Here is a 25,458-nt window from a genome sequence, read left to right as displayed (position 1 = left end):
ATTGTTTCATTCATCTATTCACTCAATCCATCACTCAGTTAACAAGTGTTTCTCCTGCAGGTGTTAAGTTCCTGGTAGTCCGCTGAACACGGAGAACTGAACGGTGGGCAAAGCTGACACTTGTCCATACCCTCCTTGGGCTTACAGAGGCGTAGGGAAAATAAACATGAAATCAATCAACCACACGCAGGATGGACAAGCATTCTAGTAGGTGGGAAACCAGGATTTAATAAAATTTAATAAAAATGAATAACGAGGGGCGCCTGGGTGGCTTAGTCGGTTAAGCGTCCGACTTTCGCTTAGGTCATGATCTCGCGGTTCGTGGGTTCGAGCCCCGCGTCGGGCTCTGTGCTGACTGCCAGCTCAGAGCCTGGAGCCTATTTCAGAGTCTGTGTCTCCCTCTCTCTCTGACCCTCCCCTGCTCACGCTGTCTCTCTCTCTCCTAGAAATAAATAAAAATATTTTTAAAAAAATGAATAACGAGAAGGCCCATCTGGGTGAGCACATGAGAACACAGGCAGGCTGCATCATGATTTTGGTGATGAGGTAACAAACGCCTCTGAGAACACATCTGACTCTGCAACGTGGATCACAAACAAATGTGAAGGGCCTGGCTCCCACCATTTAGGACATAATTAAAAGGAACTCTAATCGGAGAAAGCTTTCGTTCCTGCCATTTGGGTTTGCTAAAAGGTTCCAGACTTACATACTGGCACAAGAGTCAGGGTACACCTTTCTGCCCTAGTCTGACCTTGTGTTCACTGTGTTTCACTTATGATTTAAAATAGGTTCAGCACCCCTATGCAGGCAGGATGGCACTCGATGCTTTTTCATTCTACTACTTGGTTTTAATTTATTTTTTATTTTTTTATTTTATTTTTGTTACTTCAGGGTGCTTAAAATATATTAACGAATAAATCATTCTGTATATTTGAATCCTCCGGTTGTCCAAATGAGGCATGTAATTTGAGATATCTAAATGAATGGGCCTGTTTAAAATAGTATTTACATTGTTCGAACATGTATAGCTTAAGGGCAGGGAAGGCATTAGAAAAGATTTTGTATTTATTTTGCTGGCTGTCCTAAATATCTTTGCAGTCCCCTCTTCCGGTCACCAACAAACATTACTAATCTAGAAGTAAGTACTTTGCCGTCTGTGAAAAGTAAGAGGAAACCAGTTTAAAGGACCATAGGGAGTGGTTAACTCTAAATCTGACTCCCAGAAGCCTTTAGGAAGTCTGTAAGGCCGGCTGAAGACTTTTTTGCATGGTCCTAATTTTTTTGTTTTTTGGTATTGCCCTCTATTTTAATCACGCCATTAGGGAATCACAGAGCAAAACATTTTCTCTGGAAAACTGGAGGGTACTGAATGCTGGCCCAGGGGAATGGAAGGGGGAAATGCTGCCATGTCTCTTTCCTTCCTCCTGAAACAGCCCTCAAAAGAGGAAGACCTGTGTGGCAAGAAGCAAGTGGAACTCCAGAGGGCGGGTACACACACCGGCCCACACGCCTGGCAGTGCCCACCCGTGCTGTCACGTCACATGGTAACAGGATGAGCCCGTGTTTCACCACCACCAGCCTTCACTAAAAACACGTGCGTTTTCCTGCTAGGAATTTACCCAAGGGGCACAGGAGTGCTGATGCACAGGGGCACATGTACCCCAATGTTCATAGCAGCACTCTCCACAATAGCCAAAACATGGAAAGAGCCTAAGTGTCCATCAACAGACAAACGGATCAAGAAGATGTGGTTTATCTATACCATGGAATACTGCATGGCAATGAGAAACAATGAAATCTGGCCATGTGTAGCAACGTGGATGGACCTTGAGGGTGTTATGCTGAGCGAAATAAGTCAGGCAGAGAAGAACAGCTACCATATGTTTGCGCGTATAGGAGGATTAGGAGGAACTTAACTGAGGACCGTGGGGGAGAAGAAGGGGGGAAGAATAGTGGGGGAGAGGGAGGGAGGCAAACCATAAGAGACTCTTGAATGCTGAGAACAAACTGATGGGTGTGGGGGGAAGGGGGGAGATGGGCATGGAGGAGGGCACTTGTGGGGATGAGCACTGGGTGTTATATGGAAACGAACTTGACAATAAACTATTTGTAAAAAAAATAAATAAATAAAAGCAAATCTTCATTCGCACTACAAAAAATTGTCAAATGAAAAATGCCATTATTAAGTTTTCCCTGCAGGGAAGATTATCGATGATTTTTTTAAACTTTTGCTTACCTGTATTCTAAGTATTTGTAATAGGGCTTTCTTTTCTAATTTAAAATATTTTAAAATTATAAACATTAAGTATTTACCTGAAGCACAAAAGTTAAGAACATCTCTGTGTATACATTTAGAATTTAAATTGTTAACATTTTTCTCAAGCATAAGTTTTAAGATCAGACTGTTAAGTATTTACCTGAAAAAAAAAAAACAAACACGTGCATTTTCAAACCTTGGACAGTGATTTTAGTTGTCAATGAATGAAGTTAAACGTGTGGGGGATTAAAGTACAAGATGCAGGGTGTATGACAGTGTCATCAACAGCAAGGAAGCTGAGAAGCCTCCTACGGACCTTTGTGAGCTCACATAAAATTAATAGCCCGAATGAGCCAGAACATTTCACAGCCTTACCAGCCAACAGAGGACTCACCCGTATCGGAAGTAAGTGCTGAGCTGTCTGCAGAGGCGGTGAGCAAGCTCTCGTTTGCCACAGGCCTCGGGACCGACCAGCACCAGGACCGGGTAAGGAGCATCCAGGCGAGGAAGAGTGCTGGAACACAGGCAGTCAGTGGGTGTGGACCTGCTCCACAGACACCCGCCCAGTCTACACCACAGTCACACTTCAGTCAATGACTGAGCCCTTGCTGCGTGAGGGCGCTATGGAAAAGGCACGTCCTGCTTTCCTGAGCAAGTTGATAATAATGTGCCCACAACAGTATTCACAGCATCCATAACAAGCAAAATCCACATGTATGTAAATTTGTTTGAATATTTTTTTAACAGTATTTATTTATTTATTATTATTATTATTTTTTAATGTTTTATTTATTTCTAGGAGAGAGAGAGAGAGACAGAGTGAGCAGGGGAGGGTCAGAGAGAGAGGGAGATACAGACTCTGAAACAGGCCCCAGGCTCTGAGCTGGCAGTCAGCACAGAGCCCGAAACGGGGCTCGAACCCACGAACCGCGAGATCATGACCTAAGCGAAAGTCGGACGCTCAACCGACTAAGCCACCCAGGCGCCCCAACAGTATTTATTTTTTATATGTTTGTTTATTTTTGAGAGAGAGAGTGAATGCACAAGTAGGGGAGGGGCAGAGAGAGAGACACACACAGAATGTGAAGCAGGCCCTATCAGTGCAGAGCCTGATGTAGGGCTCGAACCCACGGACGGTGAGATGATGATCTGAGCCAAAGTCATGGACTCTTAACCAACTGAGCCACCCAGGCACCCCAGTGATATTTATTTTTGAGAGACAGAGAGACAGAGCACGAGCAGGGGAGGGCTAGAGAGGGAGACACAGCATCCAAAGCAGGCTTCAGGCTCTGAGCTGTCAGCACAGAGCCCAATGCGGGGCTCGAACCCACGAACCGTGAGATCGGAACCTGAGCCAAAGCAGGATGCCTAACTGACTGAGGCACCCAGGCACTCTTTGAACAACATTTTTAAAAGGAAAAAATATGGTAAGATGTATTAGTTCTTGGTTGGTATAAATATTTCCCCAAGAAGTTCAAAACAAAAGTTCTGCGCGAGGTAAGCTTTAACATCCATACCTACTGAATTAGAACACAGATATGCAACGAAAATAGTAAAAATTAAAATTTACCTGAGCAATCACTATGTGCTAGGCACTATTCTAAGAGTCCTACACACATTACCTCATTTAATGATTACAGGATGCTAATGAAGATGTTTCTATCATTATCCCCCCTGCACGCATGAAGAAACGGAAGTCCAGAGAGGTTAATTTGCTCAAAGTTAACAGCTAATAGGTAAGAGCTAACACAGGAATCTAGACATGGTTTCTGGGCCCGAAAGACTGGAATAGGAATGAAAATCTCCTGCCACGAGGTGGGCTGAAGTGTGTGAATTTCACTCACGCCACAACTATGGCAATACAGAATAAAATATATTTTAAAAAGACAGGGCTGAGGTGTAGATTCTATGAAGAAGAATGGAAGTGGTGGTGGCATAATTTTTCAGTCACTCTGAACATCTGCAGAAAAACAGAAAAAAGCTGAGAGCAAACACCCACGAATGACATGTATAACGAAACCCAATGAGGAAGTATATCTGCATGCACCACAAACCCGCAAGCCTTGCACAGTGCCAGAATCTGTGCAGGGGGAACAACAGGGCAGCAGATGACAGCCCTGAGAACAAGGGAACCCCCAAGAGCCAAGGAGCATCCACGGCAAAGCAAGAGGACTGAAACTGTACGTGAAAAAAATCTGTACATCGATGGTCGTAAGAGCTGGATTTGTAGTAGTCCCAAGATGGAATCACCCCACGTGTCTTTCAAGAGATGAATGGTTAATCTCACTGTGGTACATCCATTCAAGGAATACAACTGAGCAATAAAAAGGACTGAAGTACTGATATATCCAAGAACCTGGATAAATCTCCAGAAAATAAGGCTAAGTAAAACTACAACGCTCAAAAGGTTATATACCACGTGATTCTATTTGTATAACATTCTTGAGATGACAACAGAGTAGAGATGGAGAACAGACCACTGGTCACCAGGGATTAGGGGTGATGAGGAGGGAGGTAGCCAAGGCTCTAAAAGGGAGGCACAGGGACCCTTGTGACAGAACTCTTCCTTAGTGATGCCCGAATGAGCTACACCTGTGATAAAATTGCATAAAACTAAGTGAACACACGAGTGTATGCAAAGCTGATGAAATGTGATCAGACTAGGGGACTGTATCGATGTCAGTTTCCTGGTTGTGATATTCTACTGTAGTGAGGCACGATATCACCATTGGAGGAAACATACGGAATTTCTCTGTATTATCTCTTACAGCTGCATGCGAATCTAAAATAACCTCAAAGTAAAATTTTTGTTAATGACCAAAGAGAAAAAAAGTCAAAAGTGACAAACACTGAATATAAGTAAAGGAGATCTTTTTCCTGAAAGAGAAAACCAAAGCAGACGAAGGGAACAAATATTAAAGCCTGTAATTCAAGAATACTTTCCTGAGATAAAAAAAAATAATAATAATAAACTACACGTTGAAAAAGCGCACAGCATACCTGGGAGTATTAGCCCCAAAGGACCAGTAACTAATAATATTAAGATACAGTCAAGCACAATGATCAAACTTTAAAGAAAAAAAAAAACCCATTCAGCTAGAGAAAGAGAACATGACTTACAAGGGAAAGAACACCGTGTATCAGATTTTGATGGATATTTTGCATTCCCCAAAAAAGAGTGACATCTTTAATATATTCATGGAAAAGAGTGTGAGCCATGGATTTTAAATATTGGGAAAATGAGTTTCAAGTATAAAGGGCAGAGAATATTATCGACACGCAAGAGTTCAAGGGATACCAGTCCCCAGAGACATCCTAAGGAGTTTACTAGAGAACAAGCTTCACACAACCAAGTGAGGAGACCTCAAAATAAGGGCTAGCAGTGAGCAATATATGTGCAGTTACCCCCAGAACTGAGGCCAAATGACAGCAAAGGAGGAAGCATGGTGTGTGATGGATAGAAGTTGTGACAATATAAACACTGCACACTATTTTTAAAGCGGGTGATTGACACATAAAATATAGACAGTAGGCAAACTCATAGGGCTAGAAAATGGGTACAAAGTCTCCGGGGACTAGGGGTGGGGGGCAGCAGGCAGTGGGCAGCTACTGCTTAGTGGTTACAGCTTCTGTCGAGGTGGGGAGAATGAAAGAGTTCTGGAAACAGGTGGTGGTAATGGCTGCACAACAGTTTGAATATAATTCATGCCGCTCAACTGTACATTTTAAAATGGTTAAAATGGCAAATTTTGTTATATATACTTTATTGCAATAAAGAAATGGGGGGGCAATGGGAAGAGCATCGGTAAAGTAGGATTTCAGTAATCGTGTTGGTGGCAGTATTACTACTGATACTGTTGTGCTGCAATATGGGATTTTAAAAAAGTAATTATGCGATGTTCTCAATCCATCGCCCTCTGTGTCTTTGGCTGTGGAGGAAAGGGGGACACAGATGTGATAGGAGGAGGGAAGATAAGTAAAAGTTTCATCAGGGGCGCCTGGGGGCTCAGTCGGTTAAGTGTCTGACTTTGGCTCAGGTCATGATCTTGTGGTTTGTGAGTTCGAGCCCCATGTCGGGCTCTGTGCTGATAGTGCAGAGTCTAAAGCCTGCTTCAAATTCTGTGTCTCCCTCTCTCTCTGCCCCTCCCCTGCTCACGTTCTGTCTCTGTCTCTCTCTCTCAAAAATAAATTAAGACATTTAAAAATTTTTTTAAAAATTTCAGTCAACAATCGTCTTGAAATTGTGTTGTATCAATAGGAATTCAGGAGATATTTTATCGTCTATCTGTAAATAGATACAGATCGATCTAGTTCGATGTAGACTAGATATAAGCAGATTGGATAGATTTAGATAGAGACATATAAATAAAGAGGACAGATAGACTAAACCAGTGGGTGGATGGATAGATGGGTAGACGGAAGGAAGAAATACATTCCTAGATCTGTCCACTAAAAACCCTAACAACAATAGGCAACTCAGTCGCGATGAGTAGCTGTAGCCACCCAGATCGTGACTGGGAAGTACCATTTCTCACTGAAACAAACCAGGGCTTCTGGGAGAAGCGGTTGATTGCTGAGTTTGGACAGGGCTTGTACAAGGTGAGCTCGGAGAACTTGTATCAGAGAGCAAGAAAGCTATGAGTGACTACCAGGCCAGAGGCAAGATCCTGCCATGTAACTTTACTAATGCATCCTCACCCCAGTCATGCCAGGGGAAGGGACCGGGTGCCCCAATAACACAGCATGAAAGTCCCATGGTCAAGAATTGGGGTTCCCTGCTGGCCCCGCCTGGGAAGGGCAACAGTAAGCCTGCCCGTCTCCCTGAGTTTGTCACCATGAACACCGCTCCGTTCTGGAGCTGCGTGGCCGTTTGCTCTTGTCAACTCGCAAGCCAGAAGTGATGAAGAAGTACGTGTTTTTCAGACAGTGTTGTAAATTTCTTTGATACATATTTTTATATAAATGTACCCTAAAGCATGAAACAACTAGCAATCTCATAAACTAGGAAAGAAATACAATGAGGACATAAATGCCCTTCTTTTAAATCAAATGTGCCTTTCCAGATATATGCAAATAAATGATGAATCACTTCGCCTAGAGGGCTACCGTAAATCTATAAAACTGTCAATGTCTATATTATTAAGTTACATGTAAAAAAATCATGTCCTGGATGCAAAATAAAACACTGTGCTCTCTGTGGGAAACCAGCCACATGAAGTACAGAAGCGAACACTACATAAAGAAGAGAAGCCATTTATAATGAAGGGAGTTTTCCAAGTATTTTTAAAATGCCTTTGGGGATTGATAGAATTTCTGCAATACACTTTTAGCATAAATGGCCCGCCGCTCCAATGGGTTGTTTAAAAAGAAACAGGGAAACTGTGGCACATCTGCCTTTGAACTTAGAGGTGAGAGACTGTTCACGTGTTCTAGGATCTCGGGTGGCTCACAAGTACAGTGCCATCAGTATAAAGTCTATCTCGGGTTTCCCCTCAGCCAGCTGGGCTCCCTTCCATGGACTCCCTCATCATCTGCGTTCATGCAGGCTCTCTGACAGGGGTAGCTAGCCTGCACTCATGGTGAAGGAAAACTTCACAGTGGATGGAAAGCATCACAATTCTCTTTTAATGACACACAGGTCTGTGGTTCTGTCCCACGGCAGGAAAGGTGACAGATTTTGAAACATTTTGTTTCACAGTCCTCTGTCATGGGCCAGCCAGCATTCAAGGGGCTAGCTGAGAAAGGGAAGATGGATGTACTCTTCTCCACACTTGGGAAAACACCGATGAGCGAACCCCATACTCAAGCGTATGATGACCATCACTCTGAGATGGCCAAATAAAGACCCTGCCCGCGCAGATGAGAACGGTGTGAGCAGCAAAACGGAGGGCTAGGGAAGATGAGGACATTGTCCTGTGCTTTCCACCTCGAGCTCTACCCTGGGGACCCCTAACGAATACCTGTCAAAGATCCTCTGCGGCTGCATCACGCTGTTGAGGACATGGGTCAGGTGATCTTGGGCGGCGACCACTTCTGGGGGAGGGTTGTATCTATTCACTGCTGCAACCTTTTCCCGAATTAGAAATGCAAGAGGAAAACATATGTCATTTCTAAAAAGAAGACAAGTCCCAGATTTTCTTTAATGGAACATGACGTGTGCTCACGGACCTTTGTGCTCAGTCTTCACGTCTCTAATTTTCCTAAAACCTAAATAATGACAATTATTTTAAAATATAGAACCTGGGGCACCTGGTGGCTCAGTCGGTTGAGTGTCTGACCCTTGGTTTCAGCTCAGGGTATGATCTCGCAGTTTGTGGGTTCAAGTCCCGCACTGGGCTCTGCTCTGATAGCGCAGAACCTGCTTGAGATTTTCTCTTACCCTCTCTCTCTGCCCCTCCCCAGCTTGTATGACCTCTCTCCCTCCATCTCTCTCTCTCTTTCTCACAAAATATGAAAAAATGAATACTTAAAAATAACAAAATATAATAGGGACCTGGGATCTCCGAGTTCCCTATTTCTTTATGCTCTCTGGTTTGGGAGGGGAAAAAAAAAATCAAGATTACACTTTTAGTAGGAGTTGAAGGAATGAAATACATAGTTCTAGATTCCAGGTTGTGGATACTGTAGGGATATGTTTCTCATGCCACCTCACCAAGAACCAATCCAATGATCTCATCTTCTACCCAAACCTCCTCTCCTTTCAGAAAGCTTCCTCTCGTCAAAGATATGGGTGTTTCCCCATATAACGTACATGTCTCTAAAGTCTGGTCCTTGTCACCCTCAAAATACATGATCCTCACGTGCCACACCTTTACTTAATGCATGCTCTTCAACCACATTCTCTTTGCAAAATGTTAAAGACCAATCTAGTCAGTGCCTGTGAGTTTGAGAATAATAACACACTAGCATCCCTATTTTTTTAAAAATTTTTTAAAATGTTTTATTTATTTCTAGGAGAGAGAGAGAGAGAGACAGCGTGAGCAGGGGAGGGTCAGAGAGAGAGGGAGTCACAGACTCTGAAACAGGCTCCAGGCTCTGAGTTGGCAGTCAGCACAGAGCCCGACGCGGGCTCAAACCCACGAACAGCGAGATCATGACCTAAGCAAAAGTCGGACGCTTAACCGACTAAGCCACCCAGGCGCGCCCCCTAACTATTTTTAACCACCATTTCAGAAAGGCACTTACGAAATGGAGTATCTGGGCCTCTACATATTTACACCTGTTTTCATTCTCTTCTCAAGTTTGTACTTAGTGTAAAAAATCCCTCATTAGTGTGGATTTCAGCTGTCACCAGTCACTGAAGAATGACAATGTGCCAGCCCAGGTACAGTGGCAGGGAGGCAGATGGATAGCATTTGAGGTCTGGCTACTCGGGAACTGTGTGTCCAAGGGGGGGGTCATGATTTTAAAGAGCAGAATTAAGGGTTTAAAATAGCAGGACAGTGATTCACTGGAGTACCTTTTGATTATATGCAGCATAGAGTAAATGTCATTATTAAATGTTTAGAGTAACTGAGAATCACACACCCTCCAGAGACGACAGTTATCCAAATTAATAGATGGCCGTCACGCGGCCATGCACACACTTGGGAGCACGGTGTCTGTCCCCACCGCCAGTCTGTTCCCCGCAATGGCAGGGCTCTGGCCGCATTTGCACTGATGCTCACAGCCTTGGAGGCAGCTAAACGACAGAGTAAGGAAACACTCGCTAAACCAACAGTCAATTCACATATCGCTATGTGTGCTGTTTATTGCTGACATTGATCCTGCAAGGGTAGCAGAGCCTCATACACGTGGGGAGTGATATGATCACATACCTTTTCTTCCACTTTAATTTTCTTCTGATCTAATTCTGTCAATTGCAGGAGCATGAAAATCACGAAGAACCAATACTCAGACTTTTCCTATTTAAAATATCAAGAGGAATACTCAGTTGCCTTCCTTTATCACATGAACAAGCCCCAGCATGCCGCTCTGCGAGTAGGTCTTTGGGCTTCTGTCATATCCTACACACACACACACACACACACACACACACACACACACACACACACACACACGCCCTTCCCTCAGGCTATCTACAGCTTCATGCTCACCAGCCCCCTTATAAAATGCAGACTGTGCCTTCGAGCTTACAAACCTCTTCACAACCTGTGATCTTGTTAATCTCCCTGTGACGTAAGCAGGGCAGATATGATTACCTTCATTCCTAGAGAGGAACTAACTAAGCCTCAGGGTGGTGAAGTGTTTCATCTCAGCTTCCAGGGCCGGGGATCCAAACCCTATCTTCTAACTCCAAAGAACTTCGTTATTGCAGATGATGAACGTTACTTAGGATTACTTTGTCATTTATTTAGTATTATTTTGAGTTCATTTGTACCATTTATTATGAACTTGTCTTACAATAATAAATAACATTCACCTATAGAACAAATTCCTTATTGCTCCCAACCACCTGCTGTGTTAGGATTATCTGGCTTTTACAATATAATTAAAGTTTCATAATAAGAAGCTACATCTTTGAAGAGAAAGATATTTGTGAGCCACGCAGCTCATAGATAAAAATGCACATGAAATGAATCTGTAAAGGTATCTTTTATGTCCTTCAGTGTGTGAGCTGGGGGTGGGGGTGCTGCTGCTGTGTGTGTGTAAGGGTTTGTGGTGTTTATTTACGCACATGGACAAATACTCTTCGTGGCTCTGAAACTAGAGCTTGATGGCCACTCTGTAAGCCCTGCATGTTTCAGCCAGAGATGCTTTTAGGTTTCTTGCTGCTATTTCCATACCGAAGAATGGATTCATTTTTTAGTCTCATTTTTCATTTTTGCTTTTGCTTTTTATTATTTTGCCTGTCCAGACACGTTCATCATGATACACACAAAAAGGAAGGTACAGAGGGGATACATATAAATTCAACAGTCTCTGGGAAGGGAAGAGTATAGCAGTCAGGTGGAAAGACAAATGGACAAGTAGGGATGGATGGAAGCCAGGAGAGAGGATCCATCAATGAAAGAGAGGGGCTTGAAAAACACCTGTGGATCTTTGAATAGCAGAGAGGGGAAAATCCATAGGAACTACAGTATTTCTTTCTATAATCTTTTTACAGCACCACCAATTTCACAACCATATACAAATTACTTTAGGTATCTGATCTTAAACATTTTGGCCCCTGTTACAAAGCAGGAACCAGAGTCTGTGTCTATGCCTCCAGCTTCATACATTCTATAATGTAAAAGGACAGGGGTGCCTGGGTGGCTCAGTCCATTAAGTGTCTGACTTTGGCTCAGGTCATGATCTCATGGTTTGTGAGTTCAAGCCTGACACTGGGCTCTGTGTTGACAGCTCAGAGTCTGGAGCCTGCCTCAGATTCTTGTCTCCCTCTCTCTCTGCCCCTCTCCAGCACACGCTCTCTCTCTCAAAAATAAACAAACCTTTAAAAAAAATGTATAATGTAAAAGGACATTGCTCCAATTTTAGTAGCTCGTCTGTAATCTTTTACTGCCACCCCGGATGAGTCACACGTGACCACGCCAAGCAGGGAACTAACTCCAGGCTCCCCTCTGATCGACAGCCAGTGTGACTTTGCCTAACCCTCCTGATTGTTTCATGAGAGACAGAAAGTGAAGGTAAACACAGTGTATTCATATTCCAGATGGTCCTTATCCAAAGTACTTCTTGAAGAAGAGTTCCAAGAAGGTCCTCACCCCCCCTCCGCCCCCTCCCCCATATAAAGATCTCTCACCTGAATTGGATTTCTTAGAAAGCTCACAACTCGAAGGAGAGGTAGGTTTTCAATGTATTCTATCTCACTCAGCTCAGCAATCTGTTTAATCAAAGACACAAAATATTATCAAGAGACTAAATGTACAACAAATAATATAAAACAGTGGAAGAGGAGCTAGAATGGATCCTCTCATTTCAACTTACTTTAGAAATTGCTCTGCTGTCGGGTACAAAATCAACGTACAGAAATCGGTTGCATTTTTATACACCAATGATGAAGCAACAGAAAGAGAAATCAAGAAACTGATCCCCTTCACAATTGCACAAAAAACCATAAAATACCTCGGAATAAACCTAACCAAGGATACAAGAGATCTGTATGATGAAAACTATAGAAAACTTATGAAGGAAATTGAAGAAGACACAAAGAAATGGAAAAACATTCCATGCTCATGGATAGGAAGAATAAATATAGTTAAGATGTCATTACTACCTAAAGCACTCTACACATTCAATGCAATTCCAATCAAAATTGCACCAGCATACTTCTCAAAACTAGAACAAACTATCCAAAAATTTGTATGGAACCACAAAAGACCCCGAATAGCCAAAGTAATACTGAAAAATAAAACCAAAACGGGAGGTATCACCATCCCAGACTTCAGCCTCTACTACAAAGCTGTCATCCTCAAGACAGTATGGTATTGGCACAAAAACAGACACATAGACCAATGGAACAGAATTGAGAACTCAGAAGTGGACCCAAAAGTATACAGCCAACTGATCTTTGACAAAGCAGGAAAGAATATCCAATGGAAAAAAGACAGCCTTTTTAACAGATGGTGTTGGGAGAACTGGACAGCAACATGCAGAAGAATGAAACTAGATCATTTTCTCACACCATGCACAAAAATCAACTCAAAATGGATAAAGGACCTGAACGTGAGACAGGAAACTATCAACACCCTAGAGGAGAAAGCAGGAAACAACCTCCTTGACCTCCACCGCAGCAACTTCTTACTTGACACATCCCCAAAAGCAAGGGAATCAAGAGCAAAAATAAACTGTTGGGACCTCATCAAGATTAAAAGCTTCTGCACAGCCAAGGAAACAACCCAGAAAATTAATAGGCAACCAACGGAATGGGAAAAGATAGTTGCAAATGACATATCAGATAAAGGGTTAATATCCAGAATCTATAAGGAACTCACCAAACTACACGCCCGAAAAACAAACAACCCAGTGAAGAAATGGGCAGAAGACATGAACAGACACTTCTCCAAAGAGGACATCCAGATGGCCAACAGACACATGAAACGATGCTCAGCATCCCTCCTCATCAGGGAAATACAAATCAAAACCACACTGAGATACCACCTCACGCCAGTCAGAGTGGCTAAAATGAGCAAATCAGAGAACTCTAGATGCTGGCGAGGATGTGGAGAAACGGGCACCCTCCTACACTGTTGGTGGGAATGTAAACTGGTACAGCCCCTCTGGAAAACAGTGTGGAGGTTCCTCAGGAAACTAACAATAGAACTCCCTTATGACCCAGCAATAGCACTGCTAGGAATTTACCCAAGGGATACAGAAATGCTGAGGCATAGGAGCACATGTACCCCAATGTTCATAGCAGCACTCTCCACAATAGCTAAAACATGGAAAGAGCCTAAGTGTCCATCAACAGATGAATGGATCAAGAAGATGTGGTTTATCTATACCATGGAATACTACATGGCAATGAGAAACAATGAAATCTGGCCATGTGTAGCAACATGGATGGACCTTGAGGGTGTTATGCTGAGCGAAATAAGTCAGGCAGAGAAGGACAAATACCATATGTTTGCACGTATAGGAGGATTAGGAGGAACTTGACGGAGGACCAAGGGGGAGAAGAAGGGCGGAAATGGTGGGGGAAAGGGAGAGAGGCAAACCATGAGAGACTCTTGAATGCTGACAAAAACTGAGGACTGATGGATGTGGGGGGGAGGGGGGGATGGGCATGAAGGAGGGCCACTTGGGGATGAGCACTGAGTGTTATGTAGAAACTAATTTGACAAAAAAATATTTGTAAAAAAAAAAAAAAAAAAAAAAAAAAAGAAATTGCTCTGCTGTCTAACCAACTTCCTAATGGGTATTCCAAATGCAGAACAAGAACACTGCTGCCTGCCCCTTCCTCAAATGTGAACACGCATGGCCCCATTTTCTTTTTCCCTCTCTGGGTGAAGAATGGGGTGCTGTTCCTCATCTCAGCCATTATTTATTTTAAGGCGGAAATAACTGAGTATGCATAATCAGAGGAACAGAACCAAAAATGCATGTGAGGGCTCCCTGGGTCTCTTCACCTCCCCCCCCCACCCGCCCTCCTGCTCCCCAGCCCGCCCTCCCCAGTGCTACCTCCGCTAGCCTGGCCGTCTGTGACTGGTGAAGCCTTCTTACTGCATGTGCATGGGTAGCTAGCGCTATGGCTTTTTCAAGAAGAGAGAATTATTTTAAGGAAAGATGAAAACTAAGACACATTTCTTGACATGGGTGTGACGGTGTTCACTGTAAATTTTTTCTGTTTAAACTGCACTTAGGTTTTATACCCTTTTCTGTGTGGGTTATATTTCACCACTTTAAAACGTGAGGGAAAGGGGTGCTTGGGTGGCTCAGTCAGTTGAGCATCAGACTTCAACTCAGGTCATGATCTCGTGGTTCTTGAGTTCGAGCCCTACGTTGGGCTCTGTGCTAACTGCTTGGAGCCTGGAACCTGCTTTGGATTCTGTGTCACCCTCCATCTCTGTTCCTCCCCTGCTTGCACTCTGTCTCCCTCTCAAAAATAAAAAATAAAGATTAAAAAAGTTTTTTTTAAGTGAGGGGATAAAAGATTGCTTGACAGTCCCTTAATTTGACCAAGGTAGAGTGTGGATTCCAGAGTTCCTGAATTTCCCACTAACGACAAAGAATTTTACTTAAATTTCCTGTAATTAGCATAATTACAATTTTATCTCAAGTGTAGATATTAAAATTTAAAACTTATTTTAAAAATAAAAATCACATTTTCGTTTCTATTTCTCCGTAAGCCATTTCTGTGTGTATCTTTGAAGCACTCCAAAGGCAGTCACCGATAATTCCTGAGCTCTCCAAACACAAAATGTAGCTAAAATGAAAGTACTCCCAAAGCTAAGTCAGGGGAACATCACATGCACTGTGTTCAAAGGTTTCCATTTTGAAAGACATAATATGAAAGGTAAAATCTGAGTGACCATACAGAAGCTGCACGCATTAATCTGCTGACAGCAATTGACAGATCTATGTATGCTATTGACAGAGCTATGTATGCTCTGTCAATACAATGACTAGATCCATCAGGTTGGCATCTGGATCATCTACAAGATAAAAGGATCATTTTCTGAATACTGCGTTATCCAAGAAGGTGGAAACATAAAACCGGCTCACACCACTCGGTCAGAACTCTTCAACAGTTGGGTTGGTTTTCCCATAGCATAACGCTCTTATGCTTGGACCCGACACAAATGTTAGGAGGAGATGCTTTCCTGCAGTGAACGTGTCTCACTAACACGTGCACTTAACACATGCTGCTGATGGGAGTGGAAATCGACATGCTCTTCTTAAAAAGGCACGCTGATATGTTCTGTGTGCATAAGCCATGGACCAGCTCTCCCACCTCAAGAGGTTTAGGCTGAAGATCATCAGACAGGCAAACATTAGATACAAGAATGTCCAGTCTTACATTTTTTTGGTAAAAGTTTAGAATTTTTTAAATTCCTAGAAACGCTATCATTATGTGAGTCGTAGTACAGTCCCTTGACAGGAACCCACTTCAGATGATGGTGACGTCTACGGTGATTGACATGGAGAGATCTTGAAATGTTGCCAACAACATGAACACCATAATCAGGGACTACATAAACTTATAACTGAAATGTCAGCTGAGATCACCTGGTCTTTTGAGAGTCAAAGGAGAGGGACCCAGCTTAACCCTCGAGTCCTAGGAAGAGGTTGTTAAGGGCAAAGGGCAGCAAGTAGGAGCAGCCAGGCTTCAAGTTCCCACACACGCTGAATTCACAACATGCGGCCAATCCTGGTTGTCCTGATGCGCCCTCCTTCTCTTGAAGACCTCACCCCACAGCAGAGCTGTGTCTTCTCCAATGCCAAGACCCAAGGCCGTGTGTGCCACAGAGCATTGCAGAAGGTGTGGGGTATAGCACCCCAAATGACTTCAAGTGAAACACGGCCAGCAAGATTCTATTCTTACAGGTACATCAGCCATCTGCTGCTAAGAATGTCACACCAGCATGACTGATGCCCAGATTCTGGATGCTCCTCTTCTCCTCGCCCCTGTTGGTTACTCCCCACCCCTAACAGCCTGTAAACTTTGAGTTCCAAGGGAGAGCAGTTTAATTAATTCTCTTCTAGACTATGCTCTCCAGACCTAAAGCCCCTGTTCAGGCTTTCTCATAGGTAGGTAGATAGGCAGACCTGTGAAATAATGACACAAAGACTCAGATAAGTAAAACAGCATTCCCTGAGTAACTCCAAGACCAATGTCTTGCTTCTAGAAGAAAGGGCTGAGGTTATAATAGAGTTAACATTTGGGGGATACGTTTTAAATGGTAAAAACAACCGTCAAATCTAACATGGACTACAGAAAGTGAGAAGGGTCCCCAAGTCACCAACTGATGACAAACATTTGCAAAGGAAGTTAGCAGAGATGTTGAAATGACCGTGTGAGGGTACTGCAACGTGTTAGCAGCTAAAACCAAGTAAATAACACTGATGAAAGTGCTACTGATACAACATCAGATTAATCATGTGAGAAGCAACAGCAATGTTGTTTCTGTCAAATGATAAATTTTCCATCCCTGACACGGTATTCTCAGGAGTACCAGAGAAATCTCTGAGGAAATCTTTAGAAGGCTCAAAGAACATTTCGAAGTACTGTTGGTTGCTCCCCAACCCGGCCGGTGGGGAGCCAGGGAATTATGTTATTGTTATGGACTCCATCGTTGCCAAAGGATTTCCCGCTTTGGGACACATGGCCATTTTTTCTTTAGTGGAGTCTCTTTAACATTTGAAAAATATAAACTCCTGGTTCCACTAAACGATGACCCCTTTCTTCCTCAAACTTTTTCAAATGTAACTCAAAATGTCTCTTGAAATAGAAGAGAATGATACATTTATTCATGAGGTCTTTCTAGACCAGCACTTTCCAATATGGAAGTTACTAGCAACAGACAGCTGCTTAACACTTGGAAGATGGCTGGGATGAACTGAAATGGACTGTAAGTATAATATACTCACCAGATGTCAAAAACTTGGTATGAAGCAAGAGGTTATAAAATGTCTTATCAATGATATTTTTTTGTAGGTTACATGTGGACATGATAGTATTTTGGAAAAACTGGGTTAAATAAATTGTAAAAATTACTTTCACCTGTTTCTTCTTACTTTTTTAGTGTGGCTACTAGAAAATTTAAAATTGCTTTGTGGCTCACATTTATGGTTTGCATTATATTTCTATCAGAAATTACCCTTCTAGAACACTACGCTACACGCTTTTCTGAAGGAAGGGTCATTAGCCTTTCATTTACTGTATTATCCGTCAGGATTGAGAACACTGAGTCTGGAAGCAAACTATTCTATATTTGCATCCTGGCGCTGCTATTTGCTAGATATAGAACGTTGGATGTGTTACTTAACTTCTCCATGCCCCAGTTTCTTCATCTGTAAAATAGTGATGATAATAGGGTTATAATGAAGATTACATAAGATTATATACATAAAGTGCTTAGAACAGTGCCTTATGCACAAGTACTCGCCAAGTATCTCTTGATTATTTTATGACTGCAGTCATTACTATTATTACCAATAACCATTAGTCAGTTGGGATTCGATGAACGCATTCCTGCTTTGCAACACTCCCTGGATAGATATACGGGAGAACCATTTTCATGGCAAGTTCATGAAAAGATACTAGAACCGTACAAGACAGAGATTGTGCTGGCTTCGTAAGCTATGCGGCACCGCGAACAAAAGTGGAATTAACTTTAGAAGTTGACCAAAGAGTTTAACATACAAATCAAGTAAAAATAAGGAGGAACAGTTTTGTCAGTGACTAAAAATCTGCCTTTTCCCAGACCTAAAGATGGCCTTTTCTTGAGGTTTAAACTGACAAGTGATGCAAGTTCACTGGAGACAGAGCCAGTAGGCAATGGATAAGCAATATCATGCCTGAACAGAGCAATGTCTCCACAGCATCACATCCCACCCCAGGTAAGAACAATGTCTCTTCCAGGGTCAGCCCAAGTTTGCATTTTCAAGAAAACATAAACATTCAACTTCCTTAGGAAGTCTTTCCAAAAAATATGATAAAAGTACTCAGTTAAGGAAAAAGTTGTTTCATAGACCTTACTGCATGAGTAGTCAGATATACTGTGATTATAAGCACAAATGCTTTATGGGAAAGAAAGTGTAATTAAGTAAGAGTGAAAGCCAAGTTATATAACATATGAAATTAAGTGAGTGTTAAACCAGCTATGGAAATCTGAGTAAATCCAATCCTCAACTCCTACAGATTAGGCCATCCACTGTTGTAACCAATAGAATACAGGAATTCACTCCCTGTGCCTCTTTTCTTTAAACGACAGCCCCGGGCAACACCAGCCTGAGGGTCTTCTTAATTTTTGTTGATGTTGTTGTTTACATTTATTTTTGAAAGAGAGAGCACTAGCAGGGGAGGGGCAGGGAGACAGAGGATCCAAAGCAGCCTCCACGCTGACAGCAGAGAGCCTGACACAGGGCTGGAACCCAAAAACCATGAGATCATGACCTGAGCTGAAGTCGGATGCTCAACTGACTGAGCACCCAAGCACCCCACTGAGGCTCTCCAATTTCCCTGCTGTGACATTTCAGACACTCCCACTGCCCCCTTTCTACCCAAAATTTTACACAAACACATCTACTTCAGAAAGTCACATCCACTTGGTTGCAGCTTAAACCTTTAAATCAATGTAATCAAGAATCATCAGATTTGCAAAACTTAAGAATTGTATTTATTACAAACAAACAAACAAACAAAACAGTCTTGCAACTACTTCTCTAGGAGACTTTCTGGCCTAACATGTCTAAGCTGGCATTTACAGTAACAGCCCTTGAGAAACCAATAATGGGTTCTAACGTGTCCTCTTACATAGCCACTAAAACCAGGCAGGGAAAGTGTGACATTACCTTATTATCCTCGAGGTTGATCACTTCCAGGAAGTCATGATTTTCTAAGCCCTGGAGGCTACTGATCTGATTGTGGGACAGATCGACCATCTGCAGCGCTTTTAGGTACTCCAAACCGGTGATCTTCTCAATCTGGTTATTGCTCTAAAATTGGTAAAATACATTCAGTGCCTTAAAAGTTTCTAGTAAGAAAAAGTACAAGGCCAAGTTTTCATTCTCGATATCGCCGAGATGTCTTAGCATCAGCAAGCCATGCTTGTTCCCTTGCCTTCCACGATTTCTACCAATCACCTCCCTAAACACACGTACATACACCCCAGAAAGAAATCCCAGTTTTTCAGCTGGAAGATTCAGAATGTAATATTTTCACTGAAGTCAATGAAAGATGAATGTTCAAATCAGTAGGAAAGGCAAAAAGCTAGGTAGTGTAAGCTTTCGACACCAGTGTCAAAAACTTAGTATGGAAAGCAAGAGGTTATAAAATGTCTCATCAATGATTTTTTTGTAGATTACAAGTTGACATGGTAGTATTTTGGAAAAATACTATGTCCCTTTAACACTGTTTACCTAAAGCCTAACGACAGTGCAACTCCATGTTTATCTCTGGAAACAAAATATAGTGCAAATCTTTTATTGCCATCACATGAAGCCACTTGAATAGTGTGATTCTCCTTACACTTGGTTTTCAGAAACATTCTAAATGTAATCACTTCATAGCACGAGGCTTTGGTAGTCCAATTCATGCCCTGAGTTATTCATGCTCTTATGCATGTCCCTCCTCTTGAATCTAGGCTGGGCCTAGGACTTGCCTTAACCAGAAGAATACGGCAGAAGGGTTCCAGTGCCAAGTCCATGAATGAAGGCGGCCTGGCCGCACCTCCTCTTGTGTCTTAGAACTGCCATGTAAGGACCCTCGCTGCTGTTTGGGAAAGAATCTGTGGAGAGGTCACCTGGAGAAGAAGGGATCACTTGGAGAGGGGCCCTGAGACTAAACAGAGTGGAAAAACCCAGTCATTCCAGCCTCCCCGCTGAGCCCAGTCCCCAAGCAAACTGCCAGCTGAATGGGGCAAGACCAGCAGACGAACCACCCCGTGGAACCCAGCCCAGACTGCAGAACTGTTAGCCGATAAAACGGTTAGCTATAACATTTCTCCATGCCACGACACTGGGGGTGGCTTGTTACTTAGCAATAGAGAACTAAACCGAGTTCTTCGATAATTCACGCATAAGCATCTTCCCAGACAATAAGCATAAAACAAAGAAAGATTCCAATATCCTTTCCCAACCTTCATGTACCCATTACAACAAATTGTAGTGGCAACAAGAATCTGCATTTTCTTGAGTATTTTCCAACATACAGTTCTCCTTGGGTTCCTTAGCCTTGAAGAAGATGCCACAGTAAAATCACACTTTTAGTTTGAGTTGAGAATCACAAACACAATTTTGAGGTTTCAATTAATACCATATCATGCCCAGCATTAAACTTATTAATACTTTTAATAAGTATGTAACTGAAAAATGAAATTTAGCATTCTCTTCCATCTACACTATTTTTCCTGGTATATGTTTCCTGGTACATGTAATAGCAAGAGCTCACTTTCACCCTATTTTTCATAACATTTTACTTCAATAACGAGCAAGATTTGCATTCCTTAGTTTAATTCTATGGCTCTTTAAAATATACTCATAGAATGTTGATAATCTACAGAACTGGGTGATAATACATGGAGGGCTCATTAATCTCTTCCCCCTTTTCATGTGTGTTTGAAAGATTCCATAATAAGAAGGGGAAAAAGCTCATAACCCCCATTTGCCTAAGTTAAGTAAAATTTCCTACTGTTTAGAGTTCAAAAAAAGTTCTAGAGAGTGTAACAGAAAAAGAAAAGAAAAAAATTTCACTGAAGTCAACATAATACCCATAATAATTTAATGTACTGAAATAAGACCTCGATATCCTATTTAAAATATGCCCACATATAAAATTTATATACAATACACTTCTTCCCAAAGAACTTTGAAGTGTTGTAGCTATGGAAGACAGACTGTAATAATTCTTCACAGTATCTCTGATGGCTTTCAGAGTGTTAGATGCATGAGATAGAGTGAGACAGAGAAACGTTCATTTAGCTATGCTACAGGATAGAGAAATATTCAGAATCACAGAATTTCTGAGTTAAAAGTCGCCTACTCAAACCTTTTCTCCAATGCCAAAAACTGATACATCGCCCCTCAAAGTAGACATCTGGTTACAGCACGAACAGTTCTTTTTGCCTTTTTTTTTTTTTTTTTTAATGTGATTAGCAGGCAAAAGGGGGCCTTTAGAGAGAAGCTATTTTCTTTCAAAGATGAAATGTGGAATATTCTTCATCTCCCTGGTTTGGAAAGGAAAGAGTAAGTGGCTCTTACTAAGACAAAATGAATTTTAAAGTGTGGAATGCACTGCCCTTACTTGCTAAAAGAAGTGGCTGACAGAACAGACCGTAAGCAAACCACATTTTCCCTTTACATGTACAGTGAAAGCTGATAGTATAGAGTTAACAAGTGGTTTGTATATTTGTATAGCAAGTTGTTCTTTTCTTTCTCTGTAAAAAAAAAAAAAAAAAAAAGCAGTAAAATGAATTATTTGCAGTAGTAAAGCAACTGGTATTCTCATTCCACAAATTAAAAGATAAAAGCATTAACAAATTGTTGAAACAAAATGTATCATTTTATTTTATGTATTTCATTAATATTTGTAAAAGGAACCCTTACTATTCTCAAGAATTTTAAGGAAAATGAATGAAGGCATAGTTCATATTTTCTGGCTCATCTTGGGTAATGGGGGGCGGCAGGAACTGGGAACAATCCCCTTAATTTATTTGTAGAAAAAAATAAGTCTTCTATGTTTCCTTCTAAAAAGTGCTTGAGATGGAATTGTCAAGGTGGATTACTTTACTTGGTGAAACAAACTCTTAGGATAAGATTGCCATGTGTTGTTTTGTTTAATCATGAATTCAGCTCCCTTCCCTTAAGCACACCCCCTTATCTCTTTCCACATAGCATGCTCCACTTAACGGGAATGCTGACACAAAGAGAGATGTACAGAAAGGCTGAGGTTCTAACAAGGTACAAATTCAATAGTACATACTGTCAAATACTCCTTCAAATTATCATAATTTTTAAATGTGACTTTCTTTTATAATTTTTAAATTTGCCAACCAACTTACCAAATTCATTTTCTTCTTTAAAAATTTTTTTTCAATGTTTGTTTTTGAGAGAGAAAGACAGAGAGAGACAGATCAAGAGCAGGGGAGGGGCAGAGAGAGAGAGAGACAGAGAGAGAGAGAGTAGCAGGGAGGGAGGGAGACAGAGAATCTGAAACAGGCTCCAGGCTCTGAGCTGTCAGCACAGAGCCTCTCATGGGGCTCGAACTCATGAACCACGAGATCATGACCTGAGCCAAAGTCAGATGCTTAACCGACTGAGCCACCCAGGAGTCCCTCAAATTCATTTTCTCTTATACTTTGCTAACATGCCTCAGGGGGAACATAAAACATAAAATCTGAGGGAAATTATTAAAACTCTCCATGCCTCTGGTCGGTTGGTACTGGAACCAGTCCTTTGCCCTCACCTATCTCGCTGTAAGGAATGAAGGCTCTTGAAAAAGCACTTCATGCTCCAAGCTCGGGGAAAGAAAAATTAACACTAGCCAACCTTCCGCTATCTCTGGTTAAATAAGACAGGTAGAGTATATTGTAAATGTCGTAAATCTGCAGATAACCCAAGGTGTCATTTTAAACAGCAGTTCAACACTCTCCTGTGGGGCAGTTCATGTAAGAAATTAATAAGGTACCAACCTCATGGCTCAAAATCCTCTCTGCATGCCTTGCGATAGATATAATAAAAAATAGCAAAGCCATCCAAGGGTAAGATGTGGGAGAGAGGAAGAAAGGAAGAAGAATTCTAAATAATCCACAAACTGACTATCAACTCCCAAATTAGTGAGCTATACTGTGATTTCAAAAACACTATATATATGTATACACACACACACGCACACACACACACATATATATTTGGAGCTCTTATAATTCAGATTTTTAAATAAATTATCTGCATTTTCATTCATAGTCACAGAGCACATTATTGAGCTTAAGAAGAGCTCTCTCTCTGGGAAAATACTTAAAAATTTCAAATTTCAGATTGGAACTGTTCCTTTATTCTCAGCACCAATTCTGGTTTTCTAGAATGGAAACTAGCATATATTAGGAAAGAAGGGCTGCCAAAATTCAGTGCCCAGAGAACATCTTGTGGTTCGTTTGAGAACAATCAAGTGTTAACAGCAATAAATATTCTGCTTAAAGATGGTTCCATGTTATTTCATCAAGGAGACATTATAAAATGTATTTTTAAAAGCTGTCTGAAGTATTCCTTTTTTCTCAGTGTAAAACATGAATCTTTTAAAAAACTGAATTTGGACTCCAAATGAGAAAATCATTTTACCATAGCATGACATATTGACCCTACATGCATACACAACCACACGTAACAAACACACACAGCATGGAAAGGAACACACAAAACTGAAGACAGTGACGTTTCCTGAAGTAATTAGCTTTTTATAGGGGCACCTGGGTGGCTCTGTCAGTTAAGTGTCTGACTCAGCTCAGGTCATGATCTCATGGTTCGTGGGTTCGAGCCCTGCGTCGGGCTCTGTGCTCTGTGCTGACAGGCTCTGTGCTCCAGAGCCTGGAGCCTGTTTCAGATTCTGTGTCCTCCTCTCTCTCTGACCCTCCCCTGCTCACGCTGGCTCTCTCTCTCTCTCTCAGAAATAAAAAAAAAATTAAAAAAAAAACCTAAAAAAAATTAGCTCTTTATAAATGTGAACAACCCAGGTTCTCATTCATATACTTAACTGAAACATTCACTAGTAATTCCATCTGAAACGACTTTTGCTGAGACTCACCAGACACAGAATTTTGATTGGCAGCGAGCCTAAGCCGTTAATTGACGTGATCTTGTTGTTGCCCAGACTCAGGTGCATCAGGGCACCGCACAGCTCCAGCCCGCTGATCTTCTCTATCTCGTTGCCTGTGCGCCGTGACTCCGTTTAAGGAAAACATTATTAGGAACATTCTGAAGAATAATCAGTGTCAGACCGTCATTAAAAGAATCAGACGACAGCATGAATAAAGCAGTAACGTATGCTCCGTACAGGACAAACGCTCTATCTTGAAATACAGGTTTTTTCATTATAGAAGTTAACACTGGCACTGCTTAATTTTTTTTTAAGACCTAGCTTTTGAGTGTGCTCAGTGGCATTTGCATTCACAGGGGACACATTTAATCAGGAAGCAAAGACATCTCAGGGTGCTTCAAAGCTGCCTTGTTGGCAGTAGTTTTTCCCTTGGTTCCTAAGTGGTGTCTACGAGAAGCTCGTGTGCCTTCCCACAGGCAGGACTTCTGAATACAGGGCGCCCTGTGGGGGACACACACCAAACTTTATCACCCTCATAACCAGGGTACCATACCGACAGCAACAGCCTTTTCGATCCATACTGGCTTCTCCTCTCCCTTTAAGATAAATGAGGCCTGAACTTAGTCTTTATTCCCTCATGTTAAGTTTCTAGTCATTTTAAAGTGTATTTATTTATTTTGAGAGAGAGAGTGAGCAAGCAGGGGAAGGGTGGAGAGAGAGGGAGAGAGAGAATCTCAAGCAGGCTCCCACTGCCAGTGCAGAGCCAGACACAAGGCTTGATCTCACAAACCTTGAGATCATGACTGGAGCCAAGATCAAGAGTTGGATACTCAACTGACTGAGCCACCCAGGCGCCCCCTCTAGTTATTATAAAATTTAATTGCTTTTCTTGCGTTCCATCTTTACAGTCACCTAAAATTGCAATCCCAACATCACCACTTCTATTCATCTCTCTCTGGTCTCTATTTGGCAAAGTTCTGGGATTTGGTATCACCTCTCCATTAAAGCTCCTTCCCTTGGTTACTTCCCAAGTAGCCAAAGACAGGGCCACTCTCTCAGCCACCTGTAATCTTCAGGGCATCCAATCGATCAGCAAGACTTGGCATGTTTTGCTTTAAAACACTTCTTTAATTATTCCCTTCCTTTTTATCCTCTCCTCTGCTCATTTAATTCAGTTTTAGGACCGACAAGCACCTCTAACAGGCATTTCTTCCTGCCTCAAATCACTTTACACACCGTAGTCAGGTTAATTTTTTCAAGATATTGATTGGAAATCTTGTTTCAATCA

The 25,458-nt window shown here is 41.9% G+C and overlaps 1 protein-coding gene across 1 annotated transcript in view; it reads right to left on the bottom strand.

Moving 5' to 3' along the window:
- The window catches only part of LRGUK (leucine rich repeats and guanylate kinase domain containing), a 70,089-nt gene that overhangs the window by 20,112 nt on the left and 24,519 nt on the right, over positions 1-25,458 (bottom strand). Inside the window, exons 6-11 of the mRNA XM_039243100.1 lie at positions 24,159-24,283; positions 19,214-19,357; positions 12,000-12,080; positions 10,075-10,161; positions 8,218-8,324; positions 2,652-2,771 (exon numbers count right to left, since the gene is read on the bottom strand). Coding sequence (XP_039099031.1) covers positions 2,652-2,771; positions 8,218-8,324; positions 10,075-10,161; positions 12,000-12,080; positions 19,214-19,357; positions 24,159-24,283 — 664 coding nt within the window. The remainder of the gene's footprint in view (positions 1-2,651; positions 2,772-8,217; positions 8,325-10,074; positions 10,162-11,999; positions 12,081-19,213; positions 19,358-24,158; positions 24,284-25,458) is intronic.

Source organism: Hyaena hyaena, unplaced genomic scaffold (genome assembly GCF_003009895.1).
Source record: "Hyaena hyaena isolate Hyena2069 unplaced genomic scaffold, ASM300989v1 scaffold_8, whole genome shotgun sequence".
NCBI classification, from domain to species: Eukaryota; Metazoa; Chordata; class Mammalia; order Carnivora; family Hyaenidae; genus Hyaena; species Hyaena hyaena.
This window is presented reverse-complemented; position numbering and strand designations above follow the sequence as displayed.